Here is a 22,067-nt window from a genome sequence, read left to right as displayed (position 1 = left end):
GAGCTCCGGAAGACCCGGACTTCGCCGTGCGTGGCATGCCGGGAGTCGTGGTTGAGGAAGGAAGCCGGACCGGGCCAACTCATCGCCTGGCGCTGTCGGCATGGCGGGCGCCGAGGATGGCTTGGACGGCGGGTGCGAGCTGTGCCTCTTCGACGTGGACGGCACCCTCACCGCGCCCCGCCAGGTGAGAGCGCCGTCGGGCCCCTGAGCATGTGTAGAGTCCTTTCTGTATGAACTTTGGCAAGAAAGGCGCGATTGACAGCTGTCATGCGTTGCTTTTGTAAGCCTCTTTTTGCATTGCGGCGTGTCACTTGCATTTCCCCCTCTGGTGTCTGTCATCTTCTTGCATTGCGAGTTGAGTTTCTTGCACTGTCCGACTGCGTTATTATCAATTTTGCTATTAATATAAATAACGTTTCTTGTATTATCTGACTACATTACATTATTATTATTATGACTATTAATATTAATTCAACTTTCTTGTACTATCTGCATTATTATTAATAATATTAATTGAAGTTTCTTGTACTATCTGTCTGTATTATTATGATGGCTATTAATAGTAATTCAATTTATAAACCACTCTCCTTGCAAAAAGGTCTCCAGGTGGTTTGCAACAATAAACTACAATCAGCATTGCAGTAGTCTCCAATCCTTATAAAAGCGATCTCTCAAACTTGCTCTTCCTTTTGAGTCAACATATAATTCATTATTTAAAAATGATAAGTAAATATATTTATGCAAGAACACACTGTCAGCCATCCAACACCTACTGTTCTCATTTGGGAATGAGCAAGCGAAGGAAAAGCGTTCTGCACATGCCCCTTGACGCAGCATGGGTCTTTACAAACAGGGTGAGATAGAAATACATTTATTGGACAGATGCCCATGAGTTGGCACACAGTGATTTATTTTGTTTCTTCTCCTCTGCGACTAGAAAATCACTCCGGAAATGGCCGATTTTCTTCAGGCTTTGCGGAAGAAAGTGAAAGTGGGTGTCGTTGGTGGCTCCGACTTTGAAAAAATCCAGGAGCAGCTGGGCGAAGACGGTAAAGTCAGACTTCAACCCCGATAAGCTAAATGCTGATGAGGAAATTCGAAAATGGGTTTCTTCCATTATCGGTAGGGCTGCTGTTGTAGAAATCCTGGTTTGTTCACTTTGTGCATGTTGGATTAAATCCCTCAAATGTTATTTGTGCTCCCAAGAGCGAGCTCGCTGAGAATTACCCGTCTGGCTATAGCGGCCATTTCCAACTGCTCATCAAGGGCCTTTAGCTGCTGTTTGAAGCCGCAGTTTGTCGTGGATCCAACAATCTTGTTCCTGGAAGACTTTGATTAGGTTTGGGGTGAGTGGCTGTGACTGTTCTGTGGAACCTCCATGGCCAGTTGCAGTGAACCTCTAAATTGTACATGCTGGCCATAATGCTGGGGCTTGCACACCTTACCCCTGGGCTACCCTGGTTATCCAACAGGATATTATAGCCAATTGATTTTGGGCTGATCTAAGCTAAGCTTTTCTGACACCATAAATGTACTTTTGCCGTATTTGCTCATTGACTACTACTACTCTTGCTTGAGACTTCTGAAAGCTGCTGTTAGATTGATCTGAGGTGCTGTGTTTATCCATAAAAGGGACAACCTTTGTGCGAGTGAGAGCGGATGGTTTTAGAAAACCTAAGAACGTGTGTTGTTTGTGGTCTCAGAATATTTAGTTTAATTTAATTCATCCTGATTGTTGAACCCTTCGGTTGTCTGTGAAAGAGGTTCACTGCTCTGCCTGCTCATGGATCCACTCCGTTGAAAAAACTGTTTTAAAACTCCACATCTTGGAGGTCTTGACTTGCTCTTCCTTCCTTCCTTCCTTCCTTCCTTCCTTCCTTCCTTCCTTCCTTCCTTCCTTCCTTCCTTCCTTCCTTCCTTCCTTCCTTCCTTCCTTCCTTCCTTCCTTCCTTCCTTCCTTCCCTCTTCCTTCCTTCCTTCCTTCCTTCCTTCCTTCCTTCCTTCCTTCCTTCCTTCCTTCCTTCCTTCCTTCCTTCCTTCCTTCCTTCCTTCCTTCCTTCCTTCCTTCCTTCCTTCCTTCCTTCCTTCCTTCCTTCCTAATTTGAGTTTTAATTGAAGGGTTTTTTTCAAGTAGTAGATCTATCTTCATTTTTATCCTGCCAAGGAACTTGGGTTCCCCGAACCACATTTGTTTGCATGACACCCCTATAAGGTAGGCCGTAATGAGAGAGCTTCCTGGTCAAATTGGATTTAAACTCAGGCTTCTCCTGGGTCATTACAGATCCCATATGCCTTTCCGGTGTAGCTATATCCCTGTAACAATGGTAATAATGTCAGATGTGCCCTGCTAGGTCAGCCCAGTGGCCCATCTAGTTCAGCATCCTGTTCTGCACAGGGGTCCCCCACAGGACATAGAGGATTCCCCTGCTGTTATTTCCTCGCACTGGTATTCAGACGTTAACTGCCTCTGTATATAAATCACCTTGGCTTGTACACATTGATTGTCATGGATTCAAGGTACAGGAAAAGAGATTCCACCTAAACATTAGGAAGAACTTTCAGACTGTCAGGGCTGTTGGACAGTGGAATTCACTGCGTCAGAAAGTGGTGGAGTCTCCTGCTTTGGAGGTTTTTAAACAGAGGCTGGATGAACGAATGCCAGGAGTGCTTTGATTGTGTGTTCCTGCGTGACTTGACGGCCCTTGTGGTCTCTTCCAACTCTATGATTCTATGACCTGTCCTCCATTAATCTTGTAATTCCTTCTCAAAGCCATCCGTGCTTCTCTGAGTTGGCTGGCAAGGCTTCCCACAATTTAATCCCTCTCCCATTGTAATCACCAGTGGCTGTCTGTTGGGGATGCTTAGATACCTGAAGATCCTGTCATAAAGAAAACTGTGTCGTTGCTCACTGCCCAATGTCTTCTCCTAGTGCTGGAAAAATTTGACTATGTCTTCCCTGAAAACGGTTTGGTGGCCTACAAAGATGGAAAACTGCTGAAGAAACAGGTGAGTCTATGAGAAAACAACCCCCTCGTACAGCCCGTTGTTTGAGAAGGCTTGTTTCAGACGTCACCTGATAGTTTATTTCGCATCTCATACCCTACCTCCCCATCCAACCCAACTTGGGGTCTGCCATTTATTTAAACGAGAGGTGAAATTATAGCATAACAGTACACATGTATTTCAGCCTATCCAGAAGATTTGCCTTTTACCTGTAAAATTGTAGAGGTGTGATTCTGATCAGAATAATTGAATTTCTTTGAATATAACATTGAAACCACACTGTACCCATTCATTTCGGTTCAAATATTTTTGGCATTTGGGACATAATAACACAGGGTACATTTTAGAATGTCCTTAATAAACACAAGACAAAATAGACATGCTAAATCGGAATGCACTCCGTTGAGGGCGCTGGTCAGTTTTCCGATATGTTTTTTTTCCCTGGGAAACAGACATCCTGTGGGGAATTCTGTTTGGGTGTGCTCTTTCGTGAGAAGAGATACAGCGAGACTTCCCAGTGTGATAAATAGCACATTTTGTTCGTGTGGGGGCATGTTCAAATGAAACATTCATTGCAGGAAAACGGCAAAAACCTTTACCTGGGGGACTCGAGCATGTCAAAAACTTAAGTCACTGCGGGAACCTAATCTCAGGGCCTTTGGTGAGAGCCAGTGTGATATAGTGGTTGGTGTGGTGCTTTCGGGCAAAATGTACTCCTGTGCCAGTGGGTGTAAATCAGAACTCACTGCATTGGATGTACAGAGGTGTGCATTCATTAGACATTCTGTTGTCTGCTGCTGTGAGTATAAACACATCCTGCTTAATTACCGAACCCCCATCTGACTAAATGACTCTGAAAAGCTGGAATAAATGCAGTTAGCCTTCAGGGTGCCACTGGACTCCTGTCATATTCTGCTGCTCTGGCTAACAGCCAACAATGTGGAATTACATCTGGGTTCAACTCCCCACTCAGCAAGGAAGCTGGCTGGGTAACCGTGGACCGTGGACTCTGGCAGCACGACCTACCTTGTAGGGTTGTCGTTGAAAACAAAATGGAGGCAGAGCGAGTAAAGAACAGTGCCGTCCACTCCTTTGAGGCAGGGCTGATTAAGAGGACAATTCAGAGAGCTGGGTCTGATGTTTATATCCCTAATCAGCTGGGGTCAGGCTGTTTGAAGGAATGCTCCTGTACATGTAGCCTGGCCTGTGGGCTAAGATTCTCTTCTCTGTGCCCATACCTGCAGAGGTACGGCAGGTAGTAACCAGAAGCAGGGCATTTTGGGCAGTGTTGCCTTTGGAATGTCCTTCCTCTTGAGGCTCACCTGAGGCCTGCCTCCCTTTCCTCTGGTCCCTAGGCCAAAACATCGCTATTTACCTGGCCTTTCAACACAGGGCATCCATCTTAAAAAAAAACCTGTTTGCTCATCTGTTCCAAGCTTGAGGACTGTTGAGTCAATCTCATGTTAGGCTGCTGAGCTTGCTTGGTGTCCTAGCTTGGTTTTATTGTTCATTTGTTAACGGCCTGTGTTCACTGGCTCGGTTTGTTATATTTCTTGCGTGCATGGGTTGTTTGCTCAGTGCCTTCCTTTGTATTAACCGCTTGGTTGGTGTTGGTTTAAGGAAGCCAGACTGGAGAGGCAGCATTTGCTCAATAAGTAAATATTCAAGAGAGAAAAAAAGCACATTTGCAGTTGTGACCTTTGGCTTCCTGTCTCCGTTTTCCTCCGCAATCCTTCTTTGCTGGTCCTGTTTTGATATCCCTTCCCACCCACCCCTATTCTCTGCAGAGCATCCAAAGACACTTGGGGGAAGAGCTACTGCAGCAACTAATTAATTACTGCCTGAGCTACATAGCGAAGATCAAGCTGCCCAGGAAACGGTGCGTCTGTCAGCTTCCTCTCTAGCCTTTCACCGTCCACAGTGGCAGTGAATTTGGTGGCTCCTTGCCTGTAATAACAAGCAGCACATCCCGACTTCTCGTGCAAATCCTTTCTTCCTGATATCCTACTTTTCTGCTTGCAGGGGGGTTGTTTTGCGGGGACGGAGTGTGCGTTCAAAAATCCGTGCCTGCGCTTTGTAGCAATTCAGGCCAAAAATTCTTGCCTTCCTGCCTCTGCTGTTCCTGTCATGTCATTCTTTGCAACTAGGCAAGGTGTGAGACATGCTTGGAGCAGAGACGTAGTTAATGAACTGAGAACTCCTCAACTAGGAGAGAAGGGCCAAATTTGGAGCATCGCCTGGGGTCCAGATATTTGCCAGGGAAGGGGGGGGGATTATTAAAAAGAAGACAGCTGTAAGTTTTAGAAATGAGCAAGTTTCAGTTTTAGCATTGTGGGTTATTTTTAAGGATTTTTTTCCCCATCATCGTCCGGTGTGATTAGCTTTGAAAAACGTGTCTTAACAGACAAACGTTTACAAAGAAAACACCCTTCGGGGCAGCTGCCTCCTTGCAATCTCTTTCCTTCTCCGCTTCCTGTGCTCAGTTCCCTCCTTTGCTTCTGTGTCTAAGCCTTGAGCTTTCTGTCTCAGCTTCATGTTTCTCCTGCCTTTCTCTGACCTCAGCTTGGGCTCCCATTTATGCTCACAACAATCCAGTGAGGTAGGTTAGGCGGAGAGCAGGTGGCCCCAGGCCACCCTGTGAGGGATTTAACTGTGTCCCAGTCTACCGCATCTCACAGGTTGTGTATGCATTTGGGTCTCTGATGCCGCTCTGTCAGCTCCCACCCCACTGACATGCACTCCCCCCCACCTTTGTCCACTGGCATCCACTGAGGGTGCTAATATTGGACTGTTGTCTTCTAGGGGCACTTTCATCGAATTCCGCAACGGGATGTTGAACGTGTCTCCCGTGGGCAGGAACTGCAGCCAGGAGGAACGGATCGAGTTTAATGAACTCGATAAGGTCAGTGAACTTTTGAAAAGAGGTTGCCACTTGGGCATGCGTTTTGGGTGGGGTGTGGAATCTTCTTTTTCAAATACAAAGAGAGGTCACGAATGTTCAATGCAGCAGTGCTGGGGCTCCACAGCTTCTCTTGCCCAGCCAAGAGCATGCTGTGGGGTCTGCCCCTAGTCCTCAGAGGGCAGAGATGGGGTATGTGCCTTAGAACATGTCCCAGAATCCTTTGCAAAGTGAACGTATTCCTCTGTCATGCAGCATGGTTCTTGGCAGAAATCAGAATGGTAGAAAGGGGCTGGAGAGTCACTGGGATAAGGGGAACACTTGGCACAATCCATAATAATCCCTGAATTGGGGGTGTACACATTTTGTTTTGTTTCTTAACAGCGGGAGCACATAAGAGAGAAGTTTGTCGCTGATCTGCAGAGAGACTTTGCAGGGAAAGGCCTCACGTTCTCGATAGGTAACTTTGGAAGAACAAGCTCATGGAACAAGGGGGTGGAGAGATGGTTCCCTGTTCGCAAAATCACAAGAACGGGCTAATCTGTGTGAGGAGTTTTTTGGATTATTTCTGATGTGGTCCGTGAAATCCACCCTTTAGGGGTTCTAATGTCAGTTTTCTGTGAACCCCAGAGAGAGAGAGGTTTTGGAGCCATTTTTGTAAGGACTTTGCCCTTATAGTCACCTTAGTCTGACGAGGAAGTAAAACAGCTAGTCAGACGGCAAATTGAGTCAAGAGTTCACTTTATCACGTGCACTGGGTGCAGCTGTCTTGACCACAGAAAGACAGGGTGAGAGGTTACCAAGAGTGGTCAGTCTGGAATGTGACTGAATCCAAATGGGAGTCAGCCCACTCAAATTGGGTGGGGAACATTCCCAAGCGTCAACAGCTGGGCAAAGTAAGATCAGTTTTGCTAGTGATTCTGCTCACAGAATCCTCCAGGTGGCTAACAAATATTAGGTATCTTGTTAAAATATCAATATCAAGTAACCAACCAATTCAGGAGAAATTGAGGGGCAAGAAAAGAGAAGAAAATTGTCTTTTACTGTGCTCTAATGTGTTTTTGTTTTAAATTGCTCCTCCAGGCGGCCAGATCAGCTTTGACGTGTTCCCAGATGGCTGGGACAAACGATATTGCTTGGGGATTGTGGGCAACGACGGTTTCAAAAAGATCTACTTTTTGGGAGATAAAACCATGCCCGTGAGTATGAAGGGGTACAGGCCGGTCGATGCCTGATGCTATTTTCATGTAATATAATTGTTTGTAATATTTATACAGCAGGCTTCAGTTGGACCTACACTTGCCTGAGCCAAAAGTTTGGGTTCAGTGGGTCCCCCAGGGACAATTATTTGAGCGTGAGCGCTTTCTGCTAGGAAAAATGATGTGCACTTCACAGGGATTCCTCTGTGGCAGGACAGGAATGGGAGAGTAGCAGAAACAGCAGAGGGGAAACAGGAGGCAGTATAATTTTCTCCTCTTTCCCCCTCCTGTGCACAGTTCACCTTTGGGTTCTGTTAAAAAATGTCTCTTTCCTTTTAGGGGGGGAACGACTTTGAAATTTACACGGATCCCAGAACCATTGGCCACAGCGTGACATCTCCTGAGCAGACGAGGCAGATCTGCGAGAAACTGTTCTTTAACTAAAGCGAGGGATTTGTTTGGGAGCGGGACACCCACGGCCAGTATCAGTGCACCTCAAAGCCAGAGTGGGCTTATGGCTTGCTGAAAAGAATTCCAGAAGCTGGCTTTATTCAGCTCCACTCGGGGCGGGTGACACATTCTATTTCCACAGGTCCACAGCCTTGTCTCTGCCTCTTCACACTGAGAACCTCTCTTCCTTCCCCTGCCGACACCGTATTCATCTTGTGTTGTGATATCACTGCGCCATGTGCCCCTGCTCACATCTCTGACCACTGGTGGCTGGGCAAACTGACAAGCTGGTGAGATCACAACATGGAAGGGAGCAATCGTAAAACAGGGAGGAGAAGTCTACGCAGGGATGCCATTTTGGCGGCAACCCTGTGACACGCATGGTGTCGGTTTACTGGAAGTTTCAGCACTGTGAATCAGGCCGGGCTGTGTGCGTTCATAGAAAATGGAGTCTGCCTTCTGTTTGAAGTCTCAAGAGGGTCCACCTTCGGGTGCAGGGCCACAAATGGAACAATCTGGGCAAAACTAGGAAAACCCACAAGCCTGGTTTTGAGACAGGATTGGCTCCAGATCCTTTCCTTTCCTTTATGTCTTTATTAACCTTTAATAGGCATAAATAGATCAAGATTTACACAGACACATTCTTCAGTCTCAAGTATAGTTCAGCAGCAAGAAAACAGATCACATAACCTGACGGTTGACCCCAAGGGGCTCAAATCACTTCAGATTCCTTTTTTTAAAAAGAAACAGCCAGAGCAAACAACAACAAATACCCCTACACATCAATGCAAAAATACAATCCAATATAAAATTGCAATAAAAATAGATCTGTTTAGCAAGTTAAAAGCAAAATGATACAGCAATAGGTATCCTACCATGCAGATTAGACAGATTGGAGACGATATCTATCTTTTATAGGAAGTTCTACGTTTGTTTTATGTATCATATTTTATATTTAAAAATTTGATTCTGTACCCAAATAATAACAAACCACTTTGGTTTAGTGTACTGGTATAATATATATATATATTTAAAAAATACAGTAAAAGTAATAAAATGGGAATAAATTAGCACTTTAAAATGGTTTGTCAGGTATAGAGCTACCATACGTGTTGTATGAGCATTGTAATCTCCAAGAAGAAAGCGTGTAGCAACAGTAGGGTTAGAAATTTTCCTGCATCACTAGTAAAGGGTGAATTAATCTGAGACGCGCATCTGCATTTATTTGACACTCTAGGAGGACATGGGTAAGAGAGTCAATGGAGCCACAACGACAGTGTCTTTGTTGTTTTGGAATTTGGTGATACCTTCCGTTGGTAGAGGCTGAAGGAAGACTGTTGAATCTGGCTAACATAAATGCCCGACGGTGGGCAACCGGTAAAGTAGCTGCTAGGTAATTGGCTAAAGCTCCATACTTGGGAAGGATGCCCAAAGCTCGAGGAGAACAGACTGGAATTTTGGATGAATAAAAAGCCTGGCGTTCATGATCTTTCAGTCTGTCTTTGATTTGGCAGAAGATAAAGTTCTCATTGCTGTTTTGAAGGACAGTTAGATCTATTCCAATGCTCCTAATTTTGTTGGTAATTGCCTTGGACCATTTGGAGACGTAATTATCTTTAAGTAGGTGTACGGTAATGTCGTCATCCTTGGATCTAAAGTGGATCTTGAGCCAGAATTTTATTGTGAAAATCCAAGCTAGGGTTTCGACTGTGGATAGTCCACATTCAAGACACAGAGTAGTGAAGGTGATACTATTGGGGACTCCCATTACTCTTCTCAGAAATGATGCTTGGATTAGATCAATTTCTGAGTTGAAAGCATTGATCCATATGGGGATCCCGTAAAGAGTCTTTGGGATCACCTTTGCTTGGAAAATCTTCAGGGCAGCAATGATGGATTGAAAACCCTTCCCGTAATAGAATTAGGCTATACCTGATAGCAGCCTTTTCGGAAGTTATGGAGCAAGATCTTTGTAGTGACCACTGGAAATTATATTGGAAATTTAGGCCTAAATATTTAAAAGATTTGACCTGATTAAGATGGATGTTATTGATTTTCCATGTCATCTGTTTCCAGCGAGTTGAGAAAACTACTATTTTGGATTTTACGTAGTTAACCTTCAGTTCGTTTATATCACAGTAGTTGAAGAATGCTTTTAAATATCTCATAAGGCCAACTCTGGTTTGCGATAGAATAGCAGTATCGTCGGCATACAGTAGCAATGGAATAGGATGGCCTCCTGCTTTCGGTGGATGTCCTTCTACCGTGTTGAGATGGTCTTGCAGGTCATTTATATATAGGTTAAATAGGTGCGGGGCCAGCACACACCCCTGTTTGACTCCTCTTGAGGTAGGTATTTTGTTGGAGAGTGAGCCTGAATGGTTCAATTTTACCTGGCAGGAGGTTGCACTGTACAATTTCCGAATTAGCATGAATAAATGAGGATCCATGTCCATTTGGTCTAGTTTGGACCAGAGAAGGGTCCTAGAGACACTGTCGAAGGCATTACTCAGGTCCAAAAATGCTACGTATAGCTTCTTTTGTCCTTGGTTGGTATATTTGTCCACAAGAAAAGAGAGAGTGAGACAGTGGTCAATTGTAGATTTCCGGCTCTAAATCCACCCTGTTCTGGACCTATAATCCTGTTTTATTTTGCCATGTCTTTAGTTTGCTCTCAAGATATTTCTTTGCATAGAGTTTCCCTAAAGTTGATAGTAAGCTAATAGGTCCTGGAAGTTCTCTGGTCTGATTCGTTGGTCCTTTCTTATGGATTGGCACAATAATTGATGAGAGCCAAGTTTCATGAATTATTCTATACTGGTCAATTAATGAGAACAGCTTGACTAAATTAGGGGCCCACCAGTCAGTGTGTTCCAAAGAATACCTCTGCATGGGGATCCCGGGTCCGGACCTGGGGCCTTATTTTTCTTTAATTGATGAATTAAATGATGTATGCTGTCCCTCTAGTGTAGGAGATGGCCATGACGTGAATGTTGTCCCCGTCCAGTTTCTCCCCATATCAGATGTGCTATGCAGGATCACGAAGGAGGAACTGAGGAAATAGTTGATCCATTGGGGTTCGGTTACATTTGCAGCAAGTAATGATTTGGAAGGTCCGTTCACTCATTGCCCAGAATTGTTTGGTGTTATTCGATTTTAGGGCATCAGATAATATTGTCCATTGAGTACATTGGCAAACTGGTCTCTTTTACGCTTGTAGTAAGTAGTTTGGTGTTCCTTTTTCCGTTGTAGATAGGGTTACTAGGGATAACGAGTCGCTGGTATTGTATCGCGGTCTTAAATATCGCTCTCAGCAGTCTTTTTGACTGGATACAGTCGTAATCGAACCAGCTTGTTTTAGGAGCCATATTGAATTGAGTCGGCATTGCTAGTGAATGTAGTCTGGTAAGTATCTCAGAGAAGCATTCCATGGTAAGTGGGCTTGGATCAGAGTTAATAATCAGGTCTTTCAAATTCGTGAAGTGATCATTGACCAAGGTGGATGATAAGGTATTTGCCATCCCAACCAGTGGATTTTTCTGTATAACTCTTTTTTTGGTTAGAGAGTTTTCCATAGTTGAAACTTTATTGTAGAAGCACAAGTTCTTCAGGGATAGCAAGAGGGGTAAGTGGTCACTTTCTGTACGTTTTCCAATCTTGAAGGAGTGGATGAGTTCTATGAAGTTAGGTGTGCAAATTCCATAATCTATTATGCTGCATCCCCTGATGGAGAAGAAGGTAAACTGGCCAGAGTCAGGAAAGTGGGTGGAGCCATTAAGTATTGATTTATTTTGACACAGACAAAAATCGATTAGGAAATGACCACTTTTATTTGATTTTGTATCCTTGAAGTTAGTTGGATCGAGTCAGTTAAGACCGTCGGTCTCGTGCAGTTTTTGAGGATCGTTGATTCCTTTGCTTATTCTGGCTGCTTAAAGTCACCCAACATGAGGCAAAAGGTGTCAGGATATTCCATCCCTATGTTGGAAATACGTTCCGTAAATTGATTCCAGTCATCAGTGAGTTCGTGGTCTGTGGTTGTTGGAGGTAGGTATACATTAGTAAGTAGTAGTGGTTTAGGGTACATGTCAATGAGTAAAGTCTGAGCAAGAGGGATACATGGGGTCAAGGTGTTTCACTTTAGGGGATAGCTGATCTCTGATCAAAAAGCAAAGACCAGCTTGAAAATGCCCTCTGGGATTGGATTTATAACCTGGTAAATGATAGGAGTGGAAGCCTTTTAGCTTGGGAGAATCCTGTGACCAGGTTTCTTGTAAGAGAATACAGTCAAAGTTAGCAAGAAAATCCATTAGATCGCAGTCTTCCCTTTTAGATCTCCATCCAGCTATATTCCAAGAGAGTATACTAATATTTGGGCTTGTGCTGACAGTAGTGGACGATTTGGGCAGTCAGCTCAGTTGTTCCAGTTTGTCCCAGTCCCCATTATCATCATAGATGATGCAGCCATTGGCTGCTTTATCGTTGTGGAGTATTGTAGGTTCAGAGGGGTAACTGTTGTTTATTGACCCTGAAGTCTGGTTGTCAGGAGCTGTAGTGTTTTCATCCTTGTTTGCTTCGTTGTAACCTAAAGATTTTAGAGCCGGGGCAGCAGAGCGTATTAGCATGGACTGGTTTAAGATGTTCTTTGATGTTTCCAGTCTTGCTCTGTTACCTGCTTGTTCGCTGGGCAATGGGTTACAAGGGCCTTGATGCGTCTTTCTTGCTGGGTCAATTTGAGCTGGAGAAGCACCCTCTGTAGTAGCAGATTCTAAAACAATAAGAGGAGTTGTTGGAGATATGTTGGGAGACTTACATGGCTGCCTTAGCATTCTGGAAGGTGGGGGCTCGTTTAGTTCTGCCAGTTCTTGAGCCCAGGATTTGCCAGAGTTCAATGGATGAGATTCTATCTGAAGAACCCTTGAGGACCTTAGGTCGATGTCCAGCTCCATCAGGTTCTTCATTGGTCCTGGGGATTTTGGGAGTTCAATCCCGGTCTGATTGGTGGTTAGCAGAGGCGGAGATCCGGCGGCCTGGTGAAGAGTTTCAGTGTCAGCTGCTGGAGGGTAGCCCAAAAGAGCTGGCAGGGGTTGCATATCAGTTGAATTAGCTGGGAAGTTATTTCGTGACTCAAGGGAGTTGTCTGAGCCAATGAGGTTGAGTGCCTTAGAGATCATTTGATGGGAAGTCGCCATATCTTTGGACAGTGACTCAAGTTGGCTCCATTCTTCCATAGTTTTTGTAAGGTCTGTGTAAATACCCTTTTTGGGCTGTGTATAAAGATTTAAGTTGGTGGTCTTCTGCACAGTTGATACCATGCTGATGAGTGGGGACTTTTTAAGGTTATTAAAAACTCTTGTAATGTTGATGTCGAACTTCTGTAAATAAAAATGTCTGCGACTCAGGAGTAAGGATGGGGACTCTGCTGTATTGAAAGTTAACAAGAGTCTCCTGTAACCCGTGCAGTAAGGTAAGAGTTCGTAAGACCTTAGTTGAGTCTCCCTTGATGTACAATCTAGTAGTTGGCTCAGGGAATTTCTTATTACTGGAAAGCTGGACCATCTATTAAGGTTCTGCTTGTTCCTGCCTATTGATATTACAATTTGATTCCTTTGTAGCACCAAGGCAAGTTGGCTTTGTTTTGATCCACAGGCAATAGGGGGGCAGTCTTGGCTTGAGGTTAATAGGTCCATTGGGTCAGCCACTTGTCCACATTGATGTAGGTTCAGACTCTGGTCCACTCGAGACGTTGGGCACTTAAAATCCTTGGAAAGAAGTATTTTTTCCAATACATCTAGCTTAGAGCCAATATTGCTGAATTTGGCTAGCAGCAGCTCAAAGGATTTAGATATTAAAATTGCTTCCTTTCCTTCTGCAGCTGGCAGAGCAGCTCTTACCCTCTTTCACAGCTATTCTCACAGTAGACCCTGAGAATTGACTTTATCCAGGTTGGAAAGAGTTGCTGTGGAGAAGGGAAAACACAAAAGGCTTGTGATACAAGCAGACCACAGTTGCCCGTTTGGATCGGTATAAGTGGCAGCAAAAACTCCCACCCCAAGTATTCTCTCCTTTATAGACTGTTAAGAGAGTCTGTGTTCTTTCTTGGAGACTGGAATAAAATGCAGAGCTAATACAGAAATAACGGAAACTGTCAAGCATTTCTTGTGTGAATGGCGGGAAGCATAAATCTCTTTGTGGTCGATAGCAGTGACTTCTGACAAAGAGGACACATGCCTTTTCCAGACTGCCGGGTGGAGATGCAGCAGAGCATATGGGGGTGGGGGTGGAACAGTGGAGACAGAAATATTTTGTCTCGTGACCCACTGGGTACATACAGTTGGACCCTGACTTGGAATTGAGTGTGTACACAGGCATGTTATGCCCTGCATTTAAAAAAAAACTAATTGAAAAAAAGTTTTTACAACTTTACTTACTCTCCCCCCCCCTCCCAGGCCATACCTTTTCTTTATCAGCATGCCCCCATGTTGTTTTCTGTGACAGGTGAGGCTTATTTTACTCAAACACAGCTGGGCCCCATAGGCATCCCTACCAGACCGGTCTCATGACAGTGCCCTGCTTCTGTGAGACGAAGTTATGCCATCTGGCTTTTTGCAGCTGATCTCTTGCGCAGTCCTCTCATGTCGAACGATTGTTCTCATTGTCCAAGTCACAGCTGTTGGGCAGGGTCTGTTTTTATTGTGCAGCACCCAGCAAAGTCGGCCATCTTATTAAGGGGAAGAACAAAGTGAGGGATAGGCGTCCCATGACACTCTGACCTTTTCCCCAACCTCTGCCCTGTACCTGGTACATTAATGAGATCGGAGTCGTTTCTGTTTAGCCACACAGAATATAAGACAGGAAGGATCAAAACAGAGGAGCTACACGGAAACAGACAAATTCCCAGTTCTCCTTTTGAAAACTAGCCCTTGAAGACATAAAGCGAGAAAGAGAGTGTTGGGTGTAGGCTAGGAAAAGTACTTAAACATGTTGCTGTACGATTAGAAATGATGACTAATCTTATCCAGGGAAGTTTAATCAAATTGTAGCCATCGCTGAAGAGTTAAGTCATAGTATATTTGAAAGAGCTAATGAAAAAAACACAACCCGCCCCCCCCCCCCCCAAAAAAAAAAAAACAAAAAACAGCCAGGAGTAACGAATTAAGTTTTAACAACTGCAGCTACTTCCAATCCGGTGATCCTGATTCCTACTGTACTGATAATTGCCTAAAGTAAATTGAACCAGGAAGGAGTCCCTGACAGCCCCACCCCGTCCATCAGGGTCAGCGAGGGAGAGAGGGAGGGCGGCCAGAGTCCCCCCACCGACGACGACGACCCTCCAGCAGAAGGGCCCCCTCCTCCTCCTCCCCGCCGGCCACTTCGCTCACAGGGCCCCCTGGACGCTTCCGCCTTTACGGCCCCGCTGGCCAATCAAGCGGCAGGAGGAGGAGGAAGGGCGGGGGCCCAATCGGCGCTCTCTCTCGGGACTTGTCACCCCGGAGGCGACAAGGAGGGAGGAACTCCCGTCATTGGCTTCAAACGCCCCCCACCCCCCCTCTTGGCCTGGCTTCCCCAGGACCCCCGTCCTGATCGGGTGCCGCAGCTGAGGAGAATCTGCCCCTCGGGAGAGCCCCCCGTCCCTCCCCTGGACCACGCCACGCTGACCGCCGCCTTCGCACGAGACCGCACGTGGATGTCAGGGGGGGTGGGGGGGGAATTCCGCTATCTTCCCAAGGCTCTTTGAGCTTGGCAGCCGGTTTGGACAACGTAGCCGAGAGTCCCTAGGGCGCCACCTTCGCACGAGGCCCCACGTCGAGGTTGTGGCGTGTCCGAGCCTCTTTGGGCAGGGGAACCGCTGGGGGTGCTGCTGCTGCCCTCCAGTGGCCAAAGGTGTGAATTACAAGCGCAACACACACACACACACACACACATATTCCCCCAACGCGGCATTTCTCAGGTTATACCGGTAGTTGCTATGATGTGGCGTGTTGGGGCCTCTTTGGGAAAGGGAGGGCTCCCCGAGAAAACGCTAACGCTGCCCGAGAGCGCTGTAACGCGACAAAGATCGCGGCAGCGCTCTCGAAAAGAGCTGTAACGCTGCCCAAAGATCGTGGTGGCGCTCTCGAAGAGAGGGGTGTGAGAGCGTTACAACTTCCTCTGGCAGCGTTACACCGCTCTCTGGCGGCGTCACAACGCTATCCGAGAGCGCTGCCGCGATCTTTGTCGCGTTACAGCGCTCTCGGGCAGCGTTAGCGTTGTCTCCGGGAGCCCTCCCTTTCCCAAAGAGGCCCCAACACGCCACATCATAGTAACTACCGGTATAACCTGAGAAATGCCGCGTTGGGGGAATATATGTGTGTGTGTGTGTGTGTGTGTGCGTGTCGTGCTTGTAATTCACACCTTTGGCCACTGGAGGGCAGCAGCAGCACCCCCAGCGGCTCCCCTGCCCAAAGAGGCTCGGACACGCCACAACCTCGACGTGGGGCCTCGTGCGAAGGTGGCGCCCTAGGGACTCTCGGCTACGTTGTCCAAATGAGTGCAGGCAAACCCAAGGGGCTCCGTCCGTGTAGGGCACAGAACAGAGGGGGTTTAGGTGTGCAGCGTAGGGATGCTACGTTCAACACAGGCTGGGGCGTAGCGCCATCCCCATGTGGGTGGGGTGGGGGCAAAAAGCTATTTCTGGAAACTAATGTTGTGTTTTTTCGTTCCAGCTTATCTACATGGGGCCTGTGTGCCCCAGGGCCGGTGTGCCCAATGGGAGTGCCTGTTGCTGATGCTGAGTCTCACGGTTTTTTTTTTGGCCCCTCGGCCGTGGGACAGACGCTGACGCACAGCCTTCCTTTTTTTCGCGCGCGCGAGCTCGGCAGCCACCTGGGGCTGCTCCTTCCTGACCATTCCTGGGTTTTATGGGACAAATGGAAGGACCCGGAAGGGCTTGCTGCTTGTGCTCTCCTGCCTTCCCTGCTCGGGGCATGAAGCCTGAGCAGGGTGGGTGACAGGCTGGCTCTTTTCTTCCCCTCAGCCAGGGCTCCATGTACTGTGGCCACCCAGGAAAGCGGCCTCGCTTGTTCCAGGACTGTGATGTGGAAGTGCCTCAGTACGGCCACCGGTTGGGCTGGATTCATTCTCCCTGGCGATACAGAAGGGTCCCTCTGCAGCGCCTTCATATATCTTCATATCTTTATTTCTCTGTCTGCATGTCTGTCTTGCTCTTCTCTGAACTTAACAAAATCATGTGTACTGAAATGTTGTGAATGGATCTGAGCCCGCCTAGAGTAACAGCTTTAAACGGACAACCTGCGCAGCTCTCTGGGGGTCAATTTCCAGGCCCATGCCAGCAACGCAGATCTGTCTGAGCAGGGAGGGGCTGAGCACTATTGATTTCGCAGAAGGCGATCTCTTATTTTGCTGTGTTTCTGTCCCGCATCCAGGTAGTGCAATGAAATTCTGTTTCCATCCCTCCTGGACCCCCAGCCCTGGCCACGCCCCCCGTCAGGTAGACCGCTCAGCAAAGAGGGCCAGGTGAGGCTCCTGCCTGATCTGCACCCCCAGCTCCATGTTTTTCCTGCTTTCGCCCCCGCTGCCCCCCCTCTGCTTCAGTCCAGCTGCCCCCCCTCTCCCAACACCAGGCCCCCTCGTGCCCCCACAATTCTCATCAGTCCACCCTCCTTTGCAGACCTCGACTTCAGGTGCCGAAGGTCACGACCTTCCCCGAGATCAGCAGAAGGGCAACCTGTGACCTCCTCTCTGACCTGGGACAGGTGTGGCACTCGTGGACCCTGATGCAACACAGCTGACTTCCATCCCAGCATCCCATCACACCAACATCCCACCAAACTACGGGCCACCTCTTCTGGTGCGGGTCCCTTGGAAGAGTGCTCCTTCCTACATTCCTGTGTCCTTAACCCCAAACACCCTGCTCACGGTCCCAACTCCCATCACTTTCTCCACTGGCCATTATCATGTTGCCCACGGGGTCTGCGCTTCAGTGGCTGCTGAAAAGGATTCCTTGCTTTGAGATAGTATCCCGATCTGGTGCCCTTCGCCCACACCTCCATTATTACTTGCAAGTATATTTTCACCACAGTACCCTTCTCGGTTCCTGCTTCAAACCCGAGGAACCACACAGGTTTCTGTCCTGCCTCATTGCCCCCCTCTGCCCTACAGTGGGACTTCCCTCTTGGGGACTGGAACTCCTCACGATCTTGGGGGGCATGCACTTTTCCCACTTAGCCATCAGTTGAGAAAGGCATGGGAGTGAAAGGGTCACAAGAGAGATATGTCATCAGTTCCAACACAACACTGGCCAGACAGAGGCGGTCTCCAAGGAGCTCCAGGGAGAGCCAAAAGCAGAGTCCATGTGTGGAGCTCCACTGAATCAGACCCCTGCCAGCACTTGACAGTCATGCACAAGAACAGGAGTGCAATCCTACCAGGGTCTCACACACATGCAACATTGCATGAAGAGAGCCCTTGCAGTTCTGGGCTGTTATCAGTAGGAGTGCAGTGTCTACATCGAGGGATGTAATTGCACCTCTCGATTCTGCACTGGTTACACCTCACCAGGAATATTGTGTACAGCTCTGGGCACCACAATTCAAGAAGGATATTGACAACCTGGGACGGATCCAGAAGAGGGCAACCACCATGGTAAAAGCCCTGGAATCCATGCCCCAAAAGGAGAGACTTCAGGTGCTGGGGATATTAAGTTTGGTGAACAGGCAGCTAAGAGGTGACAGGATAGTCATGTTTAGATATGTGAAGGGATGTTATGTTGGTAAGGGAGCAATCTTGTTTTCTGCTGCTCCAGAGAGTAGGACATGGAGTAATGGGTTCAGGAAAGAGATTCCACCTAAACTTCCTGACAGTCAGGGCCATTTGACAGTGCAATGCACTGCCTCGGAGTGCGGTGGAGTCTCCTTCTTCGGAGGTTTCCAAGAGGCTGGATGGCCATCTGTCAGGAGTCCTTTCTGTGTTCCTGCATGGCAGGGCGTTGGACTTGATGGCTCTTGGGGTCTCATCCAACTCTATGATTCTACTTATAATAGCTGGAAATTCTAAGTCACCTCAGCAGAAATTGCCCACTCAGTTTGTTGACATTTCTCTGTACATCGTTCCCTGACACGTTTAAGCCAAAGAATGCACATAACAAAACTTTGTTAACTGCACCCTGCAATCCCACCCTCCTCATCTCCTCAGGACCACGTACAACTAAGGGGTATGGAATTACATTTCTGCTGCCAGCACAATAAAGACACAGAAAGGAGTTACCATCATTTTGCACTTCAGATATTCCTTTATAAAGAATAAGGGGCAGACAGACCATCAGTGGGGCCCACAGCACGCCATGGGGGCCAGAAGAACAGCAGGAACAGTCGTGAAAGTGGCATGACACATACAGGTGCAACAGGAACATGGCAAGGTGGACCCCCCAACTGCCCCAGACTTCTACATCCTCCCTTACCCATGCTGCTCACCAGTGCCTCTATACTTTAGCAGGACACATTCCCTCTCCTGGGGAACATCAGACCTTGACCAAAGATAACTGCCCCCAAGGAGCAAAGGCAGCTGCCCCAGCACAGATGGGGGGACCACATCAGACCTCCCCACTATTGAGGACTGCCGCTTGGAAGAGGGGGTCCTCCCAGGCCTCGTTTGCGCTGGCAGCTGACCTTCCTCAAGGGACACAGCAAGCCAAGGGGGCCCTCACATTCCTACTCCATGGGGAACAGTGGCTATCTCCTCTGACACAGGCACCGACCCCTGCCTTAGAAGGAGGACTCCTGACAGGGGCAGCTCCAGCCAGACACAAACACCAGCCTTCCCGTGGCAAGGACGAAGCGGTGCCATATCTACAGGGAAGCTCTCCAGTTCATTCAGTTTCACAACCCACGACCATGTCAGACTGGAGACAGAGCCTAAAGCTCACTTTGGCCACGGCCACAGCACTCCTCTACCCCCTCCGGTCACCACTTGATATTCAACATGGCAACGCCGGCCTTCTCCACGGGACGGTACTGCGTGTGGAGGGCTCGGCGTGCCTGCTCCGACTCAGGCCCCCCCAGCCACTCTTCATAGGCTCGGTTCACGTCCTTGTTTGTCTCTGGCTTCTCTGCCTCCGCCAAGTCATACAGCCTCTCCACCTCGAGCAGCAGATCTTTGCTCCCTTCGCCGTCCGCTCGCAGTTGGCCCCCTCCGTTCAGACACCCTGCAAGGGAGAGATGCCCCCCAGGAGGGCCAGGAAGTAATGCTCGCACCCACCCAACCAGCAAGATGTAGTGGTTAACACCAGGTACGCTCTAATCTGCAGAACCAGGTTTGATTCCGCACTCTGCCACTTGAGCTATGGAGGCCTATCTGGAGAACCAGATTAGCTTGTGCACTCTCTCACACTTCAGCTGGGTGACCTTGGGCTAGTCACAGTTCTTTGGAACTCTCTCAGCCCCATCCACCTCACAGGGTGTTTGTTGTGGAGGGGGAGGGGAAGAAAAGGAGATTGTAAGCCCCTTTGAGCCTCCTACAGGAGAGAAAGGGAGTGGGATATAAATCCAAACTTTTCCTCTTCTTCAACCCAGCCACTTCCCATAACCCAAGAAGGCACGTCTGGACACTTACAGTAACCACTGTTGTGTACTGGTTAAAACAGGTAAACTCCAGTCTGCAGAACTGGTTTTGATCCCCCACTCCTCCCCATGAACTCTACTGTCTCAGACCTCTCCCAGCCCCACCTCCCTCCCAAAGTGTCAGTCGCAGGAACAGAAAGGGAGCAACGTCACAAGCTCCTCTGACAGGAGACAACCAAAGGCTCTCCATCCAAACTCTTCCTCTTCAACTCTTCCAGAACTCATGATCTTTGTCTCTGCCCGGGCACCCCTGCCTCTCTCAAAGCTTCGGATCCAACTCTACTGCTCATGAACCCCAATCGACACACCCACCCCTTCGCTTCCAGAATCCCCCTCCCTTGGCCCATCACACCCATCAGGAAGTCCCCCACCCCATCAGCCCAACATACAAACCTACACCTCAGCACAGACTGGTACACAGAAAGGGCTGGGGCACAGCCAGGTCTGGCCCATCTCTGCCAGAACAGCCCCAGGCAGGCTTCTCCCAGTGCTACTTCCGAAAGCCTGTGTCCCCCCCCCCCCCGCAGCCCCCACTCACACCCACCTGAGGGGCAGGCCATGACCTCCACGTAGTGATAAGGACATTTCCGTCGCTTCAGTTTCTGCACCAGGTTCTGGATGTTCCGGAACCCATAGGCCAGGGCGAAGCGCAGCAAGATCTCCCCATCCTTCTCCAGAGTCACCTCCTGGAAGTCTTTGTTCCTGGGGGGGGGGGGGGGGGACAAGACAGATTGGCCCTCCTGTTCCTTCCTCCTACAGTATCTCACAGTCACCTCTCTTGCCTGGCCTTTCAGGGAATGTTTATAAACACTCCCACTGCTGAGAGGGACACCAGCAATGCCACAATGTTGACCAACAACACAGCGTGGGGGGGCGGGGGGGGGGAGGAAGAGTGTGATCAGTTGTTGCAGAACTATTTCTCAGCTCCTGTTTGTGGGACTGCTGGCGGTCCACCTCTCCTGCATTTTCATACCCCTTCCCAAGCTCGCATCCCGTCTGCCTTAGCCCAAATTGCTTAAAGCACTTCTCAGCAATGGACAAAGTGCATCTTTTAACTATCTTCAGTGTAAACTATATGCAGCAGGAGCCAGACACTCTATCTGAGCAGCATTCAGGGATTTTCTTGACCTGAGAAGACAGAGTGCCCTCGCTAAACTGTTCAACGACAACTCCGGAAAGACATTCACACTCCGTACCTCAGGGGCTTATACTCCACGTGGTCCACTTGAATCCCAAAGAGCTCCATGGCTGCGTGCTTGAAGATGTGCTCCAGGTAGCCCCCAGAACCACCTCCGGCGTGGCTCAGGAGCCGTTCTTCCGAAGGGTGGCTGAATCTACATGGGGAAGGAAGAAAGAACCCTGTTAGCAAGCTAAGATGGCTGAACTCTGCATCCCAATGCAGTCCTGTGTAGCTCACGTCATTCATTTAATTTATTTATACATCAGGTTTAATATACCACCCCATCCCCAAAGGGCTTTGGCCGGTGTACAACCACTAACATAATCACATTAAATTATGATCAATAAAACAACACTTTTAAATACCAGTTAAATGCAATTACCAACCAGCTCCAACCTCATTAAAATCAGATGATGACATAAAAATGGACTCATTCGGCCATCTGCATAATATGGAGAAGACCCCAAGGTGGAATGGGGGCTGCAGAGGACGGATTCAGCTGATGCCACCCTCCAGGAGCATCTGGCAACAATACAAATCTGTTTCCAATGGCTTAAACCATGAACCATGTGGGCAATTTTACCCACAATGTATGATACACACTTTCATAAGCAATAGTTTCTATGATCTAGTTTTCACAATTTTACACGTTTACAATTTGTATTAGAGAGAGTGCAATTATGCACAATTGATATTGACATAAATATAATACGAATAAT

General features: G+C 47.9%; 2 protein-coding genes across 5 annotated transcripts in view; one reads left to right on the top strand and one right to left on the bottom strand.

Annotated features, from left to right (window-relative positions):
• The first annotated feature begins 29 nt into the window (after positions 1-29).
• On the top strand, positions 30-8,126 carry PMM2 (phosphomannomutase 2). Its single transcript, XM_048495085.1, has 8 exons — positions 30-184; positions 938-1,049; positions 2,930-3,006; positions 4,791-4,882; positions 5,806-5,905; positions 6,287-6,362; positions 6,986-7,101; positions 7,441-8,126. The coding sequence occupies exons 1-8, from the start codon at positions 101-103 to the stop codon at positions 7,543-7,545; spliced, it is 762 nt and encodes a 253-aa protein (XP_048351042.1). The 5' UTR covers positions 30-100; the 3' UTR covers positions 7,546-8,126.
• A 10,695-nt stretch (positions 8,127-18,821) lies between these two features.
• Positions 18,822-22,067, bottom strand: part of CIAO3 (cytosolic iron-sulfur assembly component 3) — a 49,911-nt gene continuing 46,665 nt past the window's right edge. For all 4 annotated transcript variants that reach the window (XM_048494476.1, XM_048494477.1, XM_048494478.1 and 1 more), the window contains 3 exons: positions 21,365-21,502; positions 20,713-20,870; positions 18,822-19,753 (listed from right to left, as the gene is read on the bottom strand). In XM_048494476.1, coding sequence (XP_048350433.1) covers positions 19,512-19,753; positions 20,713-20,870; positions 21,365-21,502 — 538 coding nt within the window. In that variant the 3' untranslated portion in view covers positions 18,822-19,511. The remainder of the gene's footprint in view (positions 19,754-20,712; positions 20,871-21,364; positions 21,503-22,067) is intronic.

The sequence above is a fragment of the Sphaerodactylus townsendi genome, linkage group LG04 (genome assembly GCF_021028975.2).
Source record: "Sphaerodactylus townsendi isolate TG3544 linkage group LG04, MPM_Stown_v2.3, whole genome shotgun sequence".
Lineage (NCBI taxonomy): Eukaryota > Metazoa > Chordata > Lepidosauria > Squamata > Sphaerodactylidae > Sphaerodactylus > Sphaerodactylus townsendi.
Note: the sequence above shows the minus strand (reverse complement) of the source record. Positions and strands in the feature narration are given on the sequence as shown.

Excerpts from the sequence above, each read along its gene's own strand:
- PMM2 (XM_048495085.1), top strand. The coding sequence starts at position 101 with ATGGCGGGCGCCGAGGATGGCTTGGACGGCGGGTGCGAGCTGTGCCTC. Across the intron at positions 4,883-5,805 it reads ATCAAGCTGCCCAGGAAACG|GGGCACTTTCATCGAATTCC; the intron begins GTGCGTCTGTCA and ends GTTGTCTTCTAG. Across the intron at positions 5,906-6,286 it reads AGTTTAATGAACTCGATAAG|CGGGAGCACATAAGAGAGAA; the intron begins GTCAGTGAACTT and ends GTTTCTTAACAG.